This window comes from Crinia signifera, chromosome 6 (genome assembly GCF_055691185.1).
Source record: "Crinia signifera chromosome 6, ASM5569118v1, whole genome shotgun sequence".
Taxonomy (NCBI): Eukaryota; Metazoa; Chordata; class Amphibia; order Anura; family Myobatrachidae; genus Crinia; species Crinia signifera.
Genome location: NC_139222.1, coordinates 137,003,504 through 137,023,388, shown reverse-complemented (window position 1 = coordinate 137,023,388; position 19,885 = coordinate 137,003,504). Strand labels below are relative to the sequence as shown.

General features: G+C 41.3%; 1 protein-coding gene across 3 annotated transcripts in view; it reads left to right on the top strand.

The window, feature by feature from the left end:
• ZNF652 (zinc finger protein 652) overlaps positions 1-19,885 on the top strand; it is a 55,117-nt gene that overhangs the window by 17,699 nt on the left and 17,533 nt on the right. For 2 of the 3 annotated variants that reach the window (XM_083147328.1, XM_083147327.1), the window contains exons 2-3: positions 3,532-4,609; positions 5,753-5,779. In XM_083147328.1, coding sequence (XP_083003454.1) covers positions 3,653-4,609; positions 5,753-5,779 — 984 coding nt within the window. In that variant the 5' untranslated portion in view covers positions 3,532-3,652. The remainder of the gene's footprint in view (positions 1-3,531; positions 4,610-5,752; positions 5,780-19,885) is intronic. The other variant, XM_083147329.1, reaches the window with a different exon arrangement.

Sequence of the window (19,885 nt, the reverse complement as noted above, 5' to 3'; positions counted from 1 at the left end):
CAGGACCTAAAAGTAGTAAGCTGCATAGTGTGTGTTACAAATGCATTCCCATCACCATTCCACTAACATCCGCATGGACCAAATTCTGACCCTACAAACTCAATGTTGATACATAGATTTTTCTGTCCATTTAATGTTTTTCCAATCTTTAGCTGTAACTTTTTGCTGCTATACCTCCTGATGATCAGGTTTGGTGCACTGTGCATTCAGGGGTGCGCTTCTGCATACAATTAGTGTAATTCCTGTTTATTTTAGTTACTAAGTGGGTTTGGTGGCTCCGCGCTAGGTTTTTAAAGCAGCTCTTATGGGAATCGATAGTTTAGAGCTTTTATAAAGAGCGCTAAAACATTAATATTAAGTGATTTCTTTTGTTATGGATATTAAAAACAGTTATGACTAGAGTGGTACCTGTAAGAAAACCAATTAGTGGTTGGTACTGTTTACGCCCCTTTGGGGAAGAGAAATGAAATAAGTTGGTGGTTACCGGTATCGCTGTCTCTGCAATAGCCCAGAATTGACTCCGGTGGGCGATGCTTCTGTTGGTGTAAAGTTTTTTTTGTTTTTTTTTAAACCCCACACAGTTGGGACATTAAATCATCCTTGAAAAAGTGCGCAGGACACACGAAACGTGTTTGACCCAAGAGGAGGATACTGGCGAAAATATTGCAGGAAATATGCAATTTCTTGAATGTTCAAACCACCTCTGTTATGATCAATAATTAAAAAAATTATGAGGATTTAGGTCATATTTCTTACTTTATTCCTGGGTTTTATTGAACCACAAACTGGGCTAGCTGACCACTCTAGCTTGCTTGTATGCACTGAGGGGTGAATTTATGAAGCTTGGAGAAGTGTTATCTATCCCCATAAAGAACGTTATGAGCAAGGTGATAATGGTTCAGCCAATCAGCTCTTACCTGTCAATTTACATATTGTAGCTGATTGGCTGAACCATTATCACCTTGCTCATAACGTTCTTTATGGGGATAGATAACACTTCTCCAAGCTTAATAAATTCACCCCTGAGTTCCTTTCAGCTGATTAGAGATTTACATGTTTTGGTTTTCTTTAGAACTGCTGCTTGCTGGTCAGTCTCCTGACAAGAAACTTTTATAGCAAAATCTCACAGAACACATTTGTGTCCACTAGAGCTATAGATGTTCTTAAAAGCATTGGATACACAGAATGGTTGCAGGGACTCATGTTTGCATTATTTTTTGTTTAACGAGAAGCCTTGGTGTCAAATGGAGACATCGGTCTTTTTCGGATGCTGTGGGCATTTGGGAGCAACATTGGCAACATGAACTACTTGTATTGCATTTCTAATGAGCATGTATCTGGCTCTATTGGGGTGATTCAGTCAAACAGAGAAATTCAATTGTTGCTCCATTCAAGCATAAATAGCCTTGGGGAAGGGGTGACTCCTTAAACCACAGCCTCCAGAGCTGAAATTGTACTTTATATGCCTAAAAAGATTTTTGGGCAACAAAGCAGTTCTTTAGATGGGTTTTGCTTCTTTGCATTGTTAAACCTATGACTTCTGGGCATGAACATATGGTACTAGTACCCTGGGTAAAGGATCAATTGAATTGTTCTGGGCATCCAAATGCCCATTACATTTGGATGCCCGGAAAACAATTGAATTATGTTTCTTGGGAAATCTTGTACATTATTTTTAAGGGCATTTTCATCATGCATGTAGTGTGGAACATAACCTATTACGTATTACATTTTCCAATATCAAAATATATGTCCAGAATGCTAATTAACTCTGAAGCTCGGTGCACCAGTTACTGCTTTAATTTACTATTTAAGGCTGTGTTCAATCCTGGATTTTGACTGTCAGAACGTCGGAATCCTTCGCCGTTTTTGCCCAGCTCATCACATTCTGAACAGGTGTAATTCAATGTTTCAGCTGTTAAGTATTGAAAAGGGGGAATGTTGGGAAAAACGGCCCTGGATTGTCGAGAAACGGCCTGTGAATTCAACAGTCCATGGCCGTTTCCTACAAAATAGAACCGACTTGTTTTGTCTAAATACGCCTTCAGTGCTGTCGGCAGCATTGAATAGGCAGCGAGCGCTGTTTCCCCGGTCAGAAACAGCGCCCGACATTGAACACCCCCTTAATATACAGATAAAATTAGGTATTTTAAATGACACCAAAAACCTGTTAGACATGTCTAAAATAATTTCTCCATTTTGCAGGTGTTTTGCCATGGTGCTGACATTTCCGTTCTCTGTGACTCTCTGACACTGGCCCTTTTATGCTATGTCTCTGTTATTAGCTGTACCAGTGGGACTGCATCCACAACATTAGCTTGCCTTGTTCATAAAGCTGAATTTATAATCTATTCTTGCCAGACAAGAGGGATACTTGCTGTTGCTTTGATTGGCCCATTTTTTCCCATGTGATTTGTCTCCATGGACTGATATTGGGTTTCTGTAAAGAATGGCTTCTCCTTTTGTGATTATATTTCTCTTAATAATCAGCTATTTCACAGGCCGTTAAGCCCAAGGGCCCTTCCCCCCACTGTTGCTTCAGTTCTGCAGTTCTATGGCTGCATAAATCAGTCGAAAAACTGCTTCTGTGAAAGGCAGGATAGAATACACTATTTGAGGTGGAATGTGAGAAATAAGCTTGTTACAAGCTTTATAAATGCAGCCTAATCATGTTCATTGATACTTATTGCAAGCTGTCTGATTAAAAATGTATAGAAAATATTGGTTAATTTATTGGTAAGACTACCTGCCTTTAACCTAAATCACTTTATGTACCCTATCTCTTGTGTCATACAGCACAGATGCACAGTTCTACAACATGTTATCTAAAATATATAGAAATTCCATTGGGTAATATAATTGGCTTTGATGTTCCTTCTGCCAAATAAGGTGCATAAACACTAGGCGTTTTTGGCCAGCTTGTATGCATACCGATGATGGTAAAAACTGGCATCAGCACTCACCGCTCATTTCCAGCCCATGCACAATGGGTGGATCTTGAGCTGAAAACAGCTCAAATGGTAAAAGCTAATGTTTGGTACATTGTGCATGTGCTGTAAGGATCCTGCATCATTGGAAGTAGTAAGGCTGCAGGTGTCGGTTGATTGACAGTCTGCAGCCATGTGGGGTCAGGGAGGGAGCTGCGATGGGGCGGTGTGTTGTCTCTGTTTTGTGGGAATGCAGAGGGACGGTCTCTGCCTTCTGATGGAGTTGCAGCAGTTGGTCACCGAGCACAGTAAAGGTTCATGTATGGAGGTGTCAAGCTATACCTCCTGCTGCATTTAGCATATGTTAGCATTGCTGCCACTTACACGTAAGTGGCAGAAATGTTCTGTTTATCCTTTATGAATACCCACCGTATTGAGCACTTGACTAGTTTGACTAGTGTTTACCAAGCTGCTCCAGTTCACTGCTTCCAAATCGACAGGTTGAGGATAATTGAATTAAGTTTTTTTTTTTTTTTTTAATAGTAAACATCTATTTAATAAGGAATTAGTTATTTTAGCTAATTATTTGCTTTTGTTTTTGCAGGCAAGGCTTTCCACGGACCGTAAGGTCTAGATTAAACCTGGATTCCTAAAATACAGCATTCAAGAAAAGTGTCTTATTAACATCTTTCCATATACTTTGCAGTGACTCTAAACATTTAGAAATGTTGCGTCCTTCAAACCTTCAGCCTGACCCAATGGGTCAGACAGCCAACTCCTGCCAAAAAATGCTGGATGGTCGCCCTTCAGATATTTCTGGGATGGGACTTGATGACCCATTGCGAGTTGGCATTCCAACGTCATTTTATCATAGTACGAATCAAGAACTTGATCTGTCAAATAAGCAATTTAAAAGAGAGACGGGTGGACCTTATTCAGTTATGATGGACACTAAAGTAGGGAAGCCACATCTCCTTGAACAAGAACAGCAGACGTTTTTTAGGGACAATAAGCCAGCCAATGAGGTTCGACCTGTTAAAGGAGAGCGACAGAATTCTGGAGAATCAGAGGATGATGACGATGATGAAGATGATGATGACGAGGATGAGGAAGAAGATGAGGATGATGTGAATTACAAAAGAGAACAGATAATTGTGGAAGTGAACCTTAATAACCAAACCTTAAATGTCTCCAAAGCCGATAAAGGTGTAGCCAAGGAGTCCTCCCATATGAAAACCAGTAGTGATGATGAGGGAGGTGAATCTGGAGAGGATGAGCAGGATAGCCATGATGATGAAGAAAATGATTCCCAAACTATTGGCAATCAGACCAATATGGAACATGTAAACCAGGACCAAAAAACTGAAAACTCCAAAATGTTGGCAAGTGATGGAACTACACTTGCCAACCCCAATAATGAACAAGTTAAAAGTGAGGCTCCCAAGCGCAAGAAGAAGACTCCCAAAGAACCTAAATCTCCTACTGACAAGGGAAAGGTTGAGGAGAAGGAGACTCTTACCTGTGACAAATGTCCCCGGGTTTTTAACACACGATGGTATTTGGAAAAACATATGAACGTTACGCATCGGCGGATGCAAATTTGTGATAAGTGTGGCAAGAAGTTTGTCCTGGAGAGTGAGTTATCTCTACATCTTCAGACAGACTGTGAAAAGAACATTCAGGTATGTGTAACATCAGATGCTATTTCTGTTACATTATACAACATGAGAGTTATGAAATGTCTTTCGCTAATGCTTTATGGCTCATTCACACTTCTGTTTGACTTGCCAGTTGTTATGAATTACAGGACTTGAAACATCAGAAATAAAGAATATATACAGTAACAGACATGAGCAGCACCTGAAATGCACAATAGACCATTAAGATCTCAGTTACTTGGCATCTGCATAGAGAGCACCCTTAAGCTTTGGCATTCCTCTTACGTTCTCAGGGCAGGCAGACATTCAGTATGGTTAATTCATGATACAGTGTAGAAGTCAAATCTTGGAGAGAGATAAAGTACCAACCAATGAGCTTTTAATTGGCATTTTACATTATGTGCTAGAAAAAATGGATTGGTTATTAGTTTCTCCTAATTTTTTCTATTCAAGATATGATTCATTTGGATCCAAGTTATGTTAGTGGTTCCTAGTCGATCAGACTGAATTGGTAGGCTGAATCCTTATTGAAATTGGATTAATCTTCTACAAATAGCTGCCTGCACTGTGTGCACAACAGATACTGATTTTCTGCTATCCTTGCTAAACTGTAGCTGTTACGTTCAGGAAATAAATTAAATACATATTTTGATTTTCTGGTTTCTAAAATTTTATTTTTTACATTTATTATGCTTTTGCATTTATTTGTCCAATATAACAATATTTACTTTTAGTTACTATACAACATGGGTCTTCAACCTGTGGCCCTCCAGATGTTGTGAAACTACATGTTCCAACATGCATTGCCACATTTTTTCCTATGAGAGCATGCCAAAACTGTCAGGGAATGCTGGGACATGTAGTTCTACAACATCTTGAGGGCCACAGGTTGAAGACATGTGCTATACAGTTTACTTTGAGCCCTACCTCTACTGTTGATATTACACTTAAATAAGATATAGTAACAGTTGTGTGGCCGTGCTTTTAGGTGGACTTTAGGGGATCTTCCAAACAGAATCTTCTATGAACATGGTCACAAATCATAATACATTATTGTGTGTTTACTTTGATCACTTAACGGAAAACAGTCAACAAAAGTTCAGTTATGTTTTTTTTATCTTGGTCATTCCTAAGACCGCATATGTAAAACTTCTTTCCTTCAAACAGGGTTCCTGTAATCTGGTCCCAAAGATGGTGAGTAAATAGCATCTGGAGGCAGCCATGATGGGTCCCCCAGGACATTTATTTGTTTATTGTTCTTTTGATGGAGAAACCATGTTTTAGCCTGAAGTCCACAGTAGGACCAACGACAAAACTTGTGTTTAGAACACCAACTTTACTAAATAAAACTGAAACGTCAATGGCAAATACATTTTCTTAAAACATAGTACAGTAACCTCCAATCAAATGTATAGATTTTATACATAATTTTGGGCTTCTCATTAAAATAAGTTATGTCACAGGTTTCTGGCATCCACTTATTTTTTACTTTTATAAAGGGTTAACTTTTTCGAAAACATTTCAGGTTTTGCATATACTGTAAGGTTTTGACTTTTATATTAACTTGATTGTGTGGGACCATCTAGAAGCCATTTGCTTATTTTTTTTTTTTCCCCCAATGTTTTTCACTTTTATTATTTTTGCCAAAATCAAATTGTGCACTTACATATTGTGATTCAATAAAATGTGGGTCCATAATGGCTTCCAATGTTTCCATCAGTAGTTAATTAGGACTGATTTATGTGGCTATATGACGACTACATCACATGACTATTTTTACAGAGTGTCTGAGTGGATCTATGTTTGAGTCCTGAAAAGCCTTTTATTTTGTGTGTTTTCATGTCTGGTGGCGTGCCCTAGGTGTTTTCCAGCTCCTGCTTTCCCAGGTTTGATCAACATGCAGTTGGACCAAACAAAGATCTACTTGGATGACAATCTATAGCATTATTGCATTGTTACCGAAGCCGCCGGGCGTACAGCATTCCCCACATAATGAATCAAGATTGGCGGGGCAGCGCTGTTTATCCTATACACGCATATTAGAACTGTGTAAACCAGGCGAGATACCAACGGGCATTATTGGCATTAAGCCTGTAATCATTATTGCATTGTGCTACTAAAGCCGCCGGCAGTATCCCCTGCATAATGAACTAAGAGTGGCGGGTCATTGCAGTATATATCATTAAAGATACCTACAATTGTAATTGCACTAATCGGGCGAGATACCGCCGAGTATTATTGTACACCTGGCAAATCAAACAGCTGTTCAGCATCTCTAGATGTACTGAGATACTGTGTATGTGTTCAGCAATCCTTCAACCGGCTCATGTAATATCTGTTGCAATAAATCCAACAGATAAATTACATGTGGAATATTGCTTACCGAGTTAATTGGCTAATAAAACACCACATTTATTTAACTGGTTTGAGGTAACACACTCGTGTTCCCCCAACAGTTGTTAGGCACATTTGTAACTATTTAAAGCAACACAGTTGCAAAAAATCAAGTCGTAGAGCTGCAACCCAAACATAAAGTTGCAATAGAGAAATCTCTCAGATAATTAGTGCCATATAATACCATTGTGGTGGTGTTTGTCATCTGGACACACCACTTACAAAAACTGCTACACAGTTGCAAGAGAGTCATAGAACTATAATAATACACACACACAGAACGGTCCGCTCTATTTTAATTGATCACTTTGTTTGCACTTCACGATTATTTTAACATATTTCGCAGCTTTTTAATATTAGACAAATAAAAGTTAAATTTTAACACAATTTTCTAGGGACACTAAAACCAACACTAAAAACTGCTGAACAAGCCAATATAAGTCAGCCTTGAGTGCCCCTTGTAGGAATTATTTTTCTTTATTTGCTACAGGTGTGCCAATAGCCGCCAGATCCTCAACACATAGATGCTATAGACACTAATTTGAAATCCTCCGTAAATGTAGTTTGCCGTTGACTCGCCACATTAAATGTCCTATGGCACCCTGCAGTTCCTTATTTACCTCTGAACTCACAGATTTGTCTGCTAAACCCCGTACACATGGTGAGATATTGGCTAAATAGGCAATTTTGACTAAGCAATTTTGACTAGATGCACAAGAGATTTTGCCTAGATGCACCGGAGATTGTGTAAGTGATTTTTTTTCTAATAGTCTTATGGTCTATGCCTTGCCTGCCCAGTCTATCTATGCTAGGCGATACTGCCTTAGCGTCAGTATCTTAAGTCTTCTATACACTGGGTGACTTTGAGCTGAAAGCAGCTCATTTTTGTCATTTGAACTCAAAAGCCACCCAGTGTGTACGGGCCAGCTGTGGGCGCTGATGTGCGCTCCCGCATCATGGCCAACGCTCATCTGCTGGTATTACCAGCAGATGAATGATGGGGTGGACGGCTTTCCATAGCATCCTGCTATGGAAAGTCGTTCACCCACAGGACAATCGCTCAGTGTTTTTGGACCTTAAGCTGGAGAAAAACTGGGCGATTTTGACTAACCTTCTAAGAGATTTTAATTATCTAGTCCAAATCTCCTGGCAAAATCTCACAGTGTGTACACCCCCTTACTCCACTTGTGCGTGGCCAAATTGTGAACAGATCCAGATATCCATTGTGCAGTATGGATCTCCTTGACATTAACAATAAGTTAACATTCCTGAGAAGTTTGGTCTGGGTACTTATAGTCTGAGAATTAGCGATTATATCTATGCAGTTGGTTTTCATAGTATCTACACATATGATTTTATTTTAAAACTGCAAGGCGGCAGTATATATAGATGAATAAAGACACAGGTAGTTTGTATCAATTTGTCGGGCGGTTAGCCCTTTATCAAGACGTGTGTGTGTGTGTGTATATGTATGTGTATATATATGTGTGTGTGTGTGTGTGTGTGTGTGTGTATATATATATATATATATATATATATATATATATATATATATATATATATATATATATATATATATATATATATATATATATATTTATATTTTTGTGTGCTTCCTAGCACGGCGCCCCGATTCTGATTGTAGTACATCTTATACAATCGCGTGCGAGTCCATTTTTTTTATTTATTGTACAAGCACCCTGATGGGTGCTTACAATGTTAAATGCACCCCCACTATCAACGCCAACCCCAAGCGTGGAGATCGCAGCGGTACGTGTCCTCCGACCTTTTCATAACCCCACTATCCACGTCAGCGTGGAGTTGATTTCAGATAGTGTGGCGAGCCACCGAGCCTGAAGCGTGGCGAGTGGACACGGATTACTTTGTATTTGTATTCCACGTCCCCTCTCTGTGCTCGCTGGACTCGCCACACTATATACAATCAACTCCACGCCAATGTGGATAGTGGGACTATGAAAAGGTCAGAGGACGCGTACCGCCGCGCTCGCCACGCTACGGGTTGGCGTTGATACTGGGGGTGGCGGTGACAATGGGGGTGCATAGCAAAATTGCTTAGCCCAGATCTCTACGTGTGTATACCCCTTTTATACAATCTCACAATCCACCATCTATTTATAAACTGCCATTTGGGGAATTGAGTTCCAGTTAATATGTGAACTGATAACATGTTGACATGTTAGGTTGATAATAACAATGCAATTAGGTTCACAATGTCGACATTCTGAAAAAAGGTAACATTAATAGCAGGTTTACTTGAATGTCGATATTGTCTCTTCATAATGAAACCTATATCTCTGACTGCTGGAAAATGACCTTCAAAGATGGTGGCATAATGGCCCCCATACATAACCGCTGTATTAGGGCAATGTCCCAACCCCTCAAAGCCAGATCTGGCACTTAACATGTTAAAAAAACTGATTCCTCGATCCCAACAACATATAATCCAGATACACAAATTTCACCAACGGAACGCAGATGATTGCTGTCTGCAAATCAGGGATATGGGCAGCCTGATGTTTGGGGGCCATTACTCTATTAGGCATACTGCTGTTTGTTGACCTATCATTTTAGCCGCCATGTTTCAGTCTATCTTTGGGCAAAAACTTAATTTTCAATACTTTTCTGACAACATTTATCATGCAGATGTACAAAACAAGATTCTCTGTAAGGTTCAGTGTACATAATAATTCAACAAAAAATGAACCACTACTTTGTGATCTTCCTGTACCAGACATCTTTTGAATATAAACCTTTCTCATGAGTGTAGTTATCAAATATGGTCATGTTTGTTTATGGCCTTCTCTGCGAAACTAAAGCTTTGTACACATGGTGCAATTTTGGCTATTGCATAGCAACTTAGTCAAAATTGTTCAGCCTCATGTGATACCAATGCGCGGCATCGCTATCACTTGACTAAATAGACTGTGCATGTAAAGGTGCAAAATCTATGCAATTCAATCCGATGTGATCTACCGGTAGTCCAAATTGTATACAATAATTGTACCGTGTAGGGGCACCTTAATTCAGGGCTTGACAATTAAAAAATAAATAAAATCTAGAGGCCAGGATGAGTGTAGGAGCCAGACATAATTGAAGTGCCCCTACATGTATTAACCTAGTAATACAATTATAATTAGCCAAGGAGATAATGTGGGTGAATTACATAATGTCACCCACTGCCCACATAATCTCCTTGGCTAACTATAATTGTATTACTACTAGTTTACATTACTGATTACTTTAAATTATGATTCAGCAAAGCTCTGAACAGTCACTCACTAGACAGTGTCAGACTTTGCCAGGGTCTCTCACTCAGTGTGGCAGTGTGGCCTTGATGCCTGCCTTCTTCTGCCAGGCTTCTTTAGTTCGACTCTTCGTCAGGTTGGTGCGGCTCTGCGATAACAATGGGAGTGGTGATGGCCTGGGTGAATGCCTAGTCTTTTTATTAACGCCGGCATTTGGGGGAAACTGGGCTGCGGCAGGAGCCGTCAGATCGGTTGGACACCTTACAATTCCAGCAGACAGGCAGCCGAGCTGATCCTGGGCACGGTGTGCGTGCCGGGTGGGCTGCCAGTGGGAAACAGTCAGGCGGCTCAGGAGGAGGGCACATAATGATGACACTTCCCCTCCTAGCAGGTGATGTAGCAGTGTCGGTCATCCAGAAATGGGCCGAGCAGGTCAGATGAGGATGATCTGAAACTGCCAGTGCAGTATTTACAGACCAGGTCACTAATTTAGGTCAAAAATATCTGGGTTTTGGGATCTGGTTTGTGGTCGCCCTGGATATTTACTGGCTTTTATACAGCATTTATGATGCAATGTATTTAAATTGTCAACAAAAAGTTAAAGGTATTAATACCTTTCCTGCATTGATTTATACTGTGGTGGTGTATTTTGTGTATAATGGAAGCACTGTGGACTTGTGTGCCTAATGTACAAAACCAAACTGGGTTTGCCTTTTAAATGATAGCTGCTTTATAAATACTGTCCAGACTCACTGGAATCTCTCTCCAGAGCCTGCATCTAGCCCCAAGGAACTTTTGTTGGTACTTGTTTCCTAGCAGGGTGCCCAGATTTCCTACGTTCTTTAAATTAGTGAAATTGCGTCGGGCCATTTTAGTGCCATGCGATTCGATATATATTTTTTTTTTTTATGTTATGTTATTTATTCACTGCTCTGTATGCCCCAGGGGATCGGATCGCATCGCACCTCCCGCAAAATCGCATGCGATTTTATAGGGTGTGTGATGCCATTACATTAGCTATACAATAATATCATTGTATGGCATACAATGATGTTTTATGCACCGCCCCACTATCCACGCCACCCCGAAGCGTGGCGAGCGGCGGCGGTAATGCTTCCTCCGACATTTTCATATCCACGTCGGCGTGGAGGTGATTTTATATAGTGTGGTGACCGCAGCGAGCCACCGAGCCCGAAGCATTTACATGTATTCCGCGTCCCCTCACGGGGCTCGCCGCGCTTCGGGCTCGTGGCTTTCTGCGCTCACCACACTATATAAAATCAACTCCACGCCGACGTGGATAATGGGGGTATGAAAAGGTGGTGGCGTGGATAGCGGGAGGTGCGATGCGATCCCCTGGGGCATACAGAGCAGTGAATAAATTACATTTAAAAATAGCATCGCACGGCACTAAAATGACCCATGCGATGCGATTTTCCTACGCAGAATAGCACAGTAAGCAATTTGCTTAGTGTGTGCCCTGCTAGGAAACAAGTACCCTTTTTTTTTTTTTTTTATAGTATGCTAAAACACCTGTTTAGCTATAAACTCATAATATAATGTTCCACTGTTAACAGTGCTGTATTGCCTCTTGCATAAAACCTCATGATTGCGTTTAAAAACAATTTATCTTTAAGTTTGCGCTGAGAAAATAGGTTAATTGGTGTGTGTATGTATGTGTGTATGTATATGTGTATGTATATGTATATATGTGTATGTATATGTATATATATGTATATATATATATATATATTATATATATATATATATTTTTTTTTTTGTACTCTCTTTATGATCAGGGCAGCTGATGTGCAATATTTATCCTTACATACATGACTTATTCCATTCACCTGACTTTCAGTTCCGGGTTACATGGGCTAGCACACTGAGCCCGGAGCTCCGCCAAACCCTCCGTGAACGGAACCTTCTAAAGGCTACAATTAGGCTCTAATTACAAAAGGGCAGACCCCCTGCACTCCCCAGCACCTGATGGACAGATTAGTTACCTCCGACCGGGACACAAGGACCGCCAGCCCTCCGCTAGGAGAAACGTTGCTCAGCTGAAAACATGGTGCCGGATCATGGGGCCAGTGCAGATTCCACGGCACACGAAGGTGGATGCAGAACACCCAGACACACATCACCAGGTATGCCGGTCCCCGGACGCCCCAGTCACGTATGGAGAGGTGATGGAAGCCATAAAATCCACCATGGCTCCCCTCCTCACGCAGGCAGTGTCTGATATAACAGCGCAGCTGAAATCCCTAACACACAGGGTGTCAGTGGCAGAAATTCAGCTTGGTACCGTGCAGCATTATGTTTCTGACTTGAAGCACAGTGTTAAAGAGCTTACTTCAGACAATTATCAGATTTAGAATAAGTTGGACGAAATAGAAAATAATTCGAGGAGGAACAATATCAGGCTGGTGGGGTTACCTGAATCCATTAAAGGACCAGCATTGGCACATTTTGTCAGGAACACAGATCTATTGGAAATTACCCAAGAATGCCGAGACCTGGTGTGAGTCCTGTACTACACCAAATGAGTAAGTCCTGGAGTGAGTCCTGTACTCACCCCAAATAAACCTAGGCCCTGTGTCACGTTATTTAGGTGCCTGAATTATTTACACAAGATGGCGTTTTGATCGGCGTCCAGACGTGTTAAAGACCTTAACTGGGAAGGCACTAAATTATTTATTTTCCAGGACTACTCTGTGGAACTGACTAGGGCCCGGAAAGCGTTTTCCCCTATTTGCTCAATGTTGGTCTCAGAGGGCCGCAAGTTTTGCTTGCTTTACCTAGCCCGTCTTTGAATTTACGATGGTTCTTCTTATAAGGACTTCCTTTCCCCAACAGACGCTGAAGCCTACCTCTGAGATATGACACGGGCACCTCCAGATGACATCAGCGATCCCAGCCGCTCTACTGCTCCATAACTCATCACACCAGGGCAGTCGTTAATGCCTCAAGTAGCTAATTCCTTCACACCATTCCTGTACTGGATACCCTTCCTGTTTTTCGTTTTATCCCAGAGCACTCCCAATCCTGCCCTCCTTGGATCTATAAAATCGCCATTTGATACAGCTCCTGTGCTCACTAAAGCTGGATACTCACTTTAGCTGACTCTACGTCATCCTTCTTTTGTGACAATTTTACCTCAAATACAGAGAACTGCCAGAACATTTCTCCTGCCTTATCCTCTCATCACCCCCTCTCAAATCTAGCATTATTTTTCTGCATACCCGCCACACAAATGTCCTTCTAAACTAGAATTATATATGTATAAGTAATTACCATGTTAGGATATGTTTTTTTTTTTTTATATACCAAATCCTCTGTTTTTGCCCTTTCCTCATATACAACCGTTAACTTCACGGAGGACGGTGGACCTCCCTCCCCCATGTTCCTGTAGTAGATTTTAACTCTGGTTACATCCCAGTGATTTCTTCCCCGGATGTAGGCATTAGCTACAGATCTACTTATATTTCACAAATGCCTAGATATAAGTATTGTTTTGTTGTATATCTGTTGTGTCCTAGTCTTGTTTTTGTCTCTTTCCCCCCCCCCCCCCTTTTCCTCACCCTAACCCCTGTATTCTTATTTTGCTTATAGAGAGGTTAGAATATACCTGATCTTCTTATATTAGCGATGTCTTAGGTAATAATTGGGAGGCTTCAACTCTCCATCCTAGAGAAGAAAGGTACTTCTATATTTAAACAGACACAACTTGGACAAAGCTCTTCTCCAAGAAACCCACCTAATTGCTGATGAGGTTGCAAATCTAGTAATGCTGGGTCTAGTCCCTTTGACCACACCTCAGGCTTTGGAGTTATTCTCATTAAACGATCCATTCCCCATGAAGTGATAACCCCACTTACGGACCCAGAAGGCTGATATGTAGCATCATATATAAAAAAAAAATGAAAGGGAAATCCATTCTGCTGGGAAAGATCTACGCACCCAATATTTACTCCAAAAAATTATTTCAGACATTAATAGCACTATTCACCCCTTATCTAGATATCCCTATTATTATAGGTGTGGACTTTAATTTAATTTAGTCTGTTACATTAGACCGTTCCTCCATTACACCCACACCTATTTCCCTGCCCAGACTGGGTGTACCCTTATTTGCTGAACAACTCCCAACTCCTAGACATCTGGCGTTCCCATCATCCCACGGAAAAAGAATACACGTGCCTGTCAGCAGCTCAGTCCACACTATCCAGAATAGACTACCTCCTGCTCACTTTTCCTCTCTATTTCAGACACCACAATTGAACCTATTGCCATTTCCGACCATGCCCTCATTACAATATCGCTCACTTTAGGTGACACCCCCTGCCCACAAACTGTGGAGATTTCCTTCATATCTAGCCAAATCACGTGATTTCAGAAAACAGTTAGTCGGCATGGTAAGACTTTGCACTCCATGATGAAGCTGATCTGGATGATGATCCGATGTTGTACTGGATGACTGCAAAAACAGTCCTTAGAGGAGCCATTGTCTTCGTTGCCTACTCCAGTGGTTCCCAACCCTAGTCCTCAAGTACCCCCAACAGGGCACGTTTTCCAGGTCTCCATACAGAATCACAGGCAAAATAATCAGCTCTACCTGTGGATCTTTAAAATGTGACTGAATAATGAGTGCACCTGCTGGGAGACCTGGAAAACATGCACTGTTGGGGGTACTTGAGGACCAGGGTTGGGAACCACTGGCCTACTCCAAACATAAATTTGCATCCCACTACTTATCACTTCAATCTACTTTAACTACTATCTTCCAACAATATAAATCGGCTCCCAGGTATGCCACAAAAACTCCTTTCATTCAGGCAAAAACACAATTTGAAGAGTACATGTGTTTTCAGTGAACTACCATTTTCATAAATTTGGTAACAAAACCAGACAACTTCTTTCAAAGGTACAGATGTGGCCCCTGCCATCCTTGGCTGGGGCTCGCCAGACCCTCCCCGCTGGCGAGCGCCGGCAGACTGGGGCTACACTGAACTGGGACGTGCGTGCGTCCCAGTCTCTCGGCGGGGATGCTGCATGTCCCAGCCCGCCTCCGCTTCAGGGGCACGGGCAGGGTTAGGGAGTCAGCAAGGGGTACTTGCGGCGGGGGAGGTGGCGGGGACCGGAGGCAGGCTCCGTTGCCATGGGCGCGCGAGCACCCTGGCGGGATGGCGGGGGCTGGCGTTTGATACGCCAGCCCCTGCAAAGATGTGATGAGCTCCATCTGTACCAACCCTCCAGCGATAGTTCACCCACTCCGCACATCCACAGATTCTATTACCACTTCAGATGCTGAAATAGCCATGTCCTCCGACCATTTTATGGTGCCTTGTACTCTGATCCCCCTCTATTCCAACTGCCCCCAATTTCCAGCCTTCCTATTAGACAATTTTTGGGATACTCTTCAATACCCTAAGCTAACCCCCACTGCTGCCGCTTCGCTTAAAACACCTATTACACTTGACGAAATAGAACGCACCATACAACACTCGGATAAATCGGACAAAGCTCCAGGCCCAGATTTCTTCAAAATTTTACTCCCCCAAGTAGGCCCGACCCTAGTTAAAGCTCTAAGCTCTATACTGACCTCATTATCCATTCCCCCTCACTTTAACACTGCCACGCTCAAAGTCCTTCCCAAACCAGGGAGAGACCTGACCTTACCTGGTTCTTACCGCTCGATCTCCTTACTCAATCTTGATTATAAATTCCTCACCAAAGATTGTTGATCTAATGGAAGGCTGGACATCCTCTACCGATCTCTCTCTTCTAGGCCGAATAGCAATTATTCAAAGTATTTTTCTAAAAATATTTTACATTATGCAAAAACTACCACTCAAATTTACTCCACGTGATCTAGGGAAGTTACAAAAAGCTATTACATAATTTCTGTGGAATGGTAAAAAGACCAAAATTGCTTTTTCTAAATGAACAGCCCCCCGACTTTTAGGTGGGGCAGGGCTTCCAGATTTTGCCTTGTACTCTGCCTCAATTATGTTTAGATATGTGGCTGACTGGATGCAACATACATCCAATTACACTGATACCACAGTCAATTTCACCCATATTACCCCGCAGCCTTACTACACACACCCCCCTAGACTCATACCCACCTCGATAAAACACAATTTATTATTTAGAGGTTTAGATCTTACTTGGCGATCAATAAACCGTAAGTTAGGCAGAAACCCACTTTACTCAGCCCGGATGCCACTGTGGGGTAACCCAGCATTTCCCCTTCTCTAATACCACATTTCGACACTGGAGAGACAAGGGACTAACTAGCTCATCGAAAGTCTTTGATCCCGGAGGAAAATTATTACAATTTGCTACCTTACAAGAAAGATTCAACATTCCAAGTCGCAATTTTTTCATGTACCTTCAGGTTAGACACTACCTTTCTTCTCTGGCTGACAGTCCTCTCACACCCCTCCACCCAATTAAGATATCCTTTACAGCAAATGTTAAATCTATGTGAAACAAAGACCTATCGTTTGTCTATGCTATACTCGTTATTACTAGATGGAACCTCTGAGAGACGATCGATGACTATGAAAGATCAGTGGAGCAAAGAGTTCCCTTCTCCCTCCACGCAGACCCAAATGCAATCCCAATTCATATCCACTATGAAAGCACTTTAATCATCCTACCTTCAAGAAGTGCATATGAAAACACTTTACCAAACCTATGTGTCTCCTGCGCAATATGCGCACTTCAACCCCTCTCTCTCAGCTGAATGCCCAAAATGCCACTCTGCATCTGCCTCTCTGATCCATTGCCTATAGGAATGCCCACATGTATGCCGTTTCTGGTGTAAAATCATAAACTACCTTAAACGTCTATTTCACATCAGCATCATCACTGATCCGGCAGCATGCATATTGGCTGATTTCACAAATTGGAATCTTGGTCCTAACAAGTATCACATTTTTAAACTCGCAACTATTATAGTAACAGTAGCGAAAAAGAGAATACTAATGCATTGGCTATCCCATACCTCCCCATCTCTCTCGGGGTTTCAACAGAAACTTCTTCAACTAATATACTTCGATAGGAAGACAGCCTTATCTTCACCTCACACTAGTCTCGCCTCCTTTTACAAAACTTGGGCCCCCTTTATAGCTGATCTTGACACTTCGATACAAGACTCAATTCTATGAACTTTCAACAAGATTGAGACGACTTTGTATACAGAATGCACATCTTCAACCTCAGAAGCCACACCCCCAAGTTCTAACGTATTCAATTTATCTACCGCTATTTAGCTTTAGATTCTCCAGCTCATGAGATAAGACCATTACCATGTAACATAAGAAATACAGTTGTTCCCCCACCTTCTACCCTACATGTTTTAACCACTGTGTCTTTACCCATGTCTTCGTCTTTGTCCTATATTGGTTTAATTGCTTATTTGATGGTTATGTAAAATATGCATATTCCCATTGCTACCAGAAAAGTTTTTCTTAGGAATCTAAGTCTTCGCTAAGAAGAAGTTTATCTACTAGTTCTATTACTACTAGGAGAAACCAACCTCTATTATTATTATTATTATTATTATTATTATTATTATTATTATTATAATAATACCCTCTCGTTGAATTCATCAGATGTACCTGACCAAAGTCGGGTACATCTGATGAATTCAATGAGATGTGACCTCATTGAACCAATTGGACGGCCCTATCAAATTTACCCATCTTATTTCCAAAAATTCTATTGACTTTTTCTGGACATCAATGTTTCAATCTCGGAGGGTACTCTCCACACATGCCTATTCCGGAAACCCACCGACCGCAATACTCTTATCAACAATTAGCCAACATCCTCCCACATTGAATGAACATTTGCCCATTTCCCAATATATGCAAGTACTAAGAAACAATACTGATACAACTAAGATGGAACAGCAAATCATTGAAATGATAGAGCGATTCACTCAGAAGGGATTATCCCCCAACAACGTTGAAGAGGTGCTTACATAAGGCCAGAACCAATATGGTGGCAAGGAACACGACTTTGCCTACTCTAACACCAAGAGAAACTCCTAGGATGATCTACGTCAACATTTTTAATCATGCCTCCACTAAGATTCAAAGGAGTCTAAAGAAAAACTGGCCAATTGTGACACCTGATCCCTCGTTGAATTTACAACTACATGATCGCACAATAAATGGCGTATAAAAAGGGACCCAATTTGAAACTGCTATTAATGAGGCCTACAGCCAACCCTAATGTTGACAAAAACTCAACTTGGCTACATTCTAAACGACCAGGAAGCTTCAAGTGCACCTCGGGCACTACCTATCCACACCCTCATTCTGGCAAGGCCATTAGGATATGACACCGCCTCAATTGTTTAATGGATCATGTGATTTATCTATTAAATTGCCCTTGCGGCTTAGCCTACGTGGGCATGACCACGCAAAAATTTCGTGAACGCATGGCCAATCATCGAAATTCAATTAGAGCAGCAACACAGACGGGCAAGGCCGACCTCCCTATCCCTCGCCATTTCTTGGCAACAGGCCATCAGATTTCCAGCCTGAGATGTCGCTTAATTGATTGGGTCCCCCCTCCACCGAGAGGAGGTGACCGTGGACTCCTTTTTAAAAAACTGGAGAGCCGTTGGATATACCAATTGGGTACATTGGCCCCCAGGGGCCTTAATGAGAACAAGAAAAAGGAAATGAGAACAATCCTCTGACAATATTCCTAAAGTAAGAGACTTCATTCATGCGGTTCCTCAAAGAGAATGTCAATTCTTAAGGACGTTTTCATGCCAATGATGATAAATTGATTGTGTGTGTGTGTAAAGAAAAAAGGAAATGAAGCGCACCAGTCAGCAATAAATAATACAATTTTACTTGAATATATGCTGACATACATAGGGTTAAAAGTTGAAAGCTTGCCGTGTGGACCAGGCGGTATAGCAGGACCAGGCGCCGATGATAACCACAGGCAGTGATCAGTTGCAGGCGGAGCGCAGAGGGTACACAGCAGCCAGCGGGGAGCTTCCACAGACTTTTGCATGGACCAGACCAGGACGTCACCACGTCGGGAACCAGTAACCACGCCCAATGAGTTTCGTCACAGCTACGGACTTAGTCACACCCCCTGACGAAGTCACAGACACACAAGCTCTTTTTCATTCAGTCTAAGGGCTCCGATATTCATTTACCACATTAATTTACACCTTAAAGTGGCACGAAACACAGAGAGAATAACCCAGTAAAATCGAAGGAAGTAGACCGCATTAGAAATGGAAATATATTAAATATATATCTTCCATATAATAGTAATGTAAATATCCCCAGTCGGGTTTTTTTCCAGTAATATAATTACTAAGTATAAATAAAATTCAAAAAAAATATATAAAAATGAAATATAATTTAAAAAAATATATATAAATATACACAGTGTATATATACCCAGTGTAACAGCACAGAATCTAGCGATCTGTTCCGATTAATATAGACACTGACACCATCTTCTTAGACAAGTAATACACAATCATTGTCTGAGTGTAATGATAGATTGATTTATCAGATCTGCCTGTTTTTTTTTTATTTTTTTTTATTTAGCATACCTCATTGGCTAATCAGCTCTATACATTCATACCATTCCC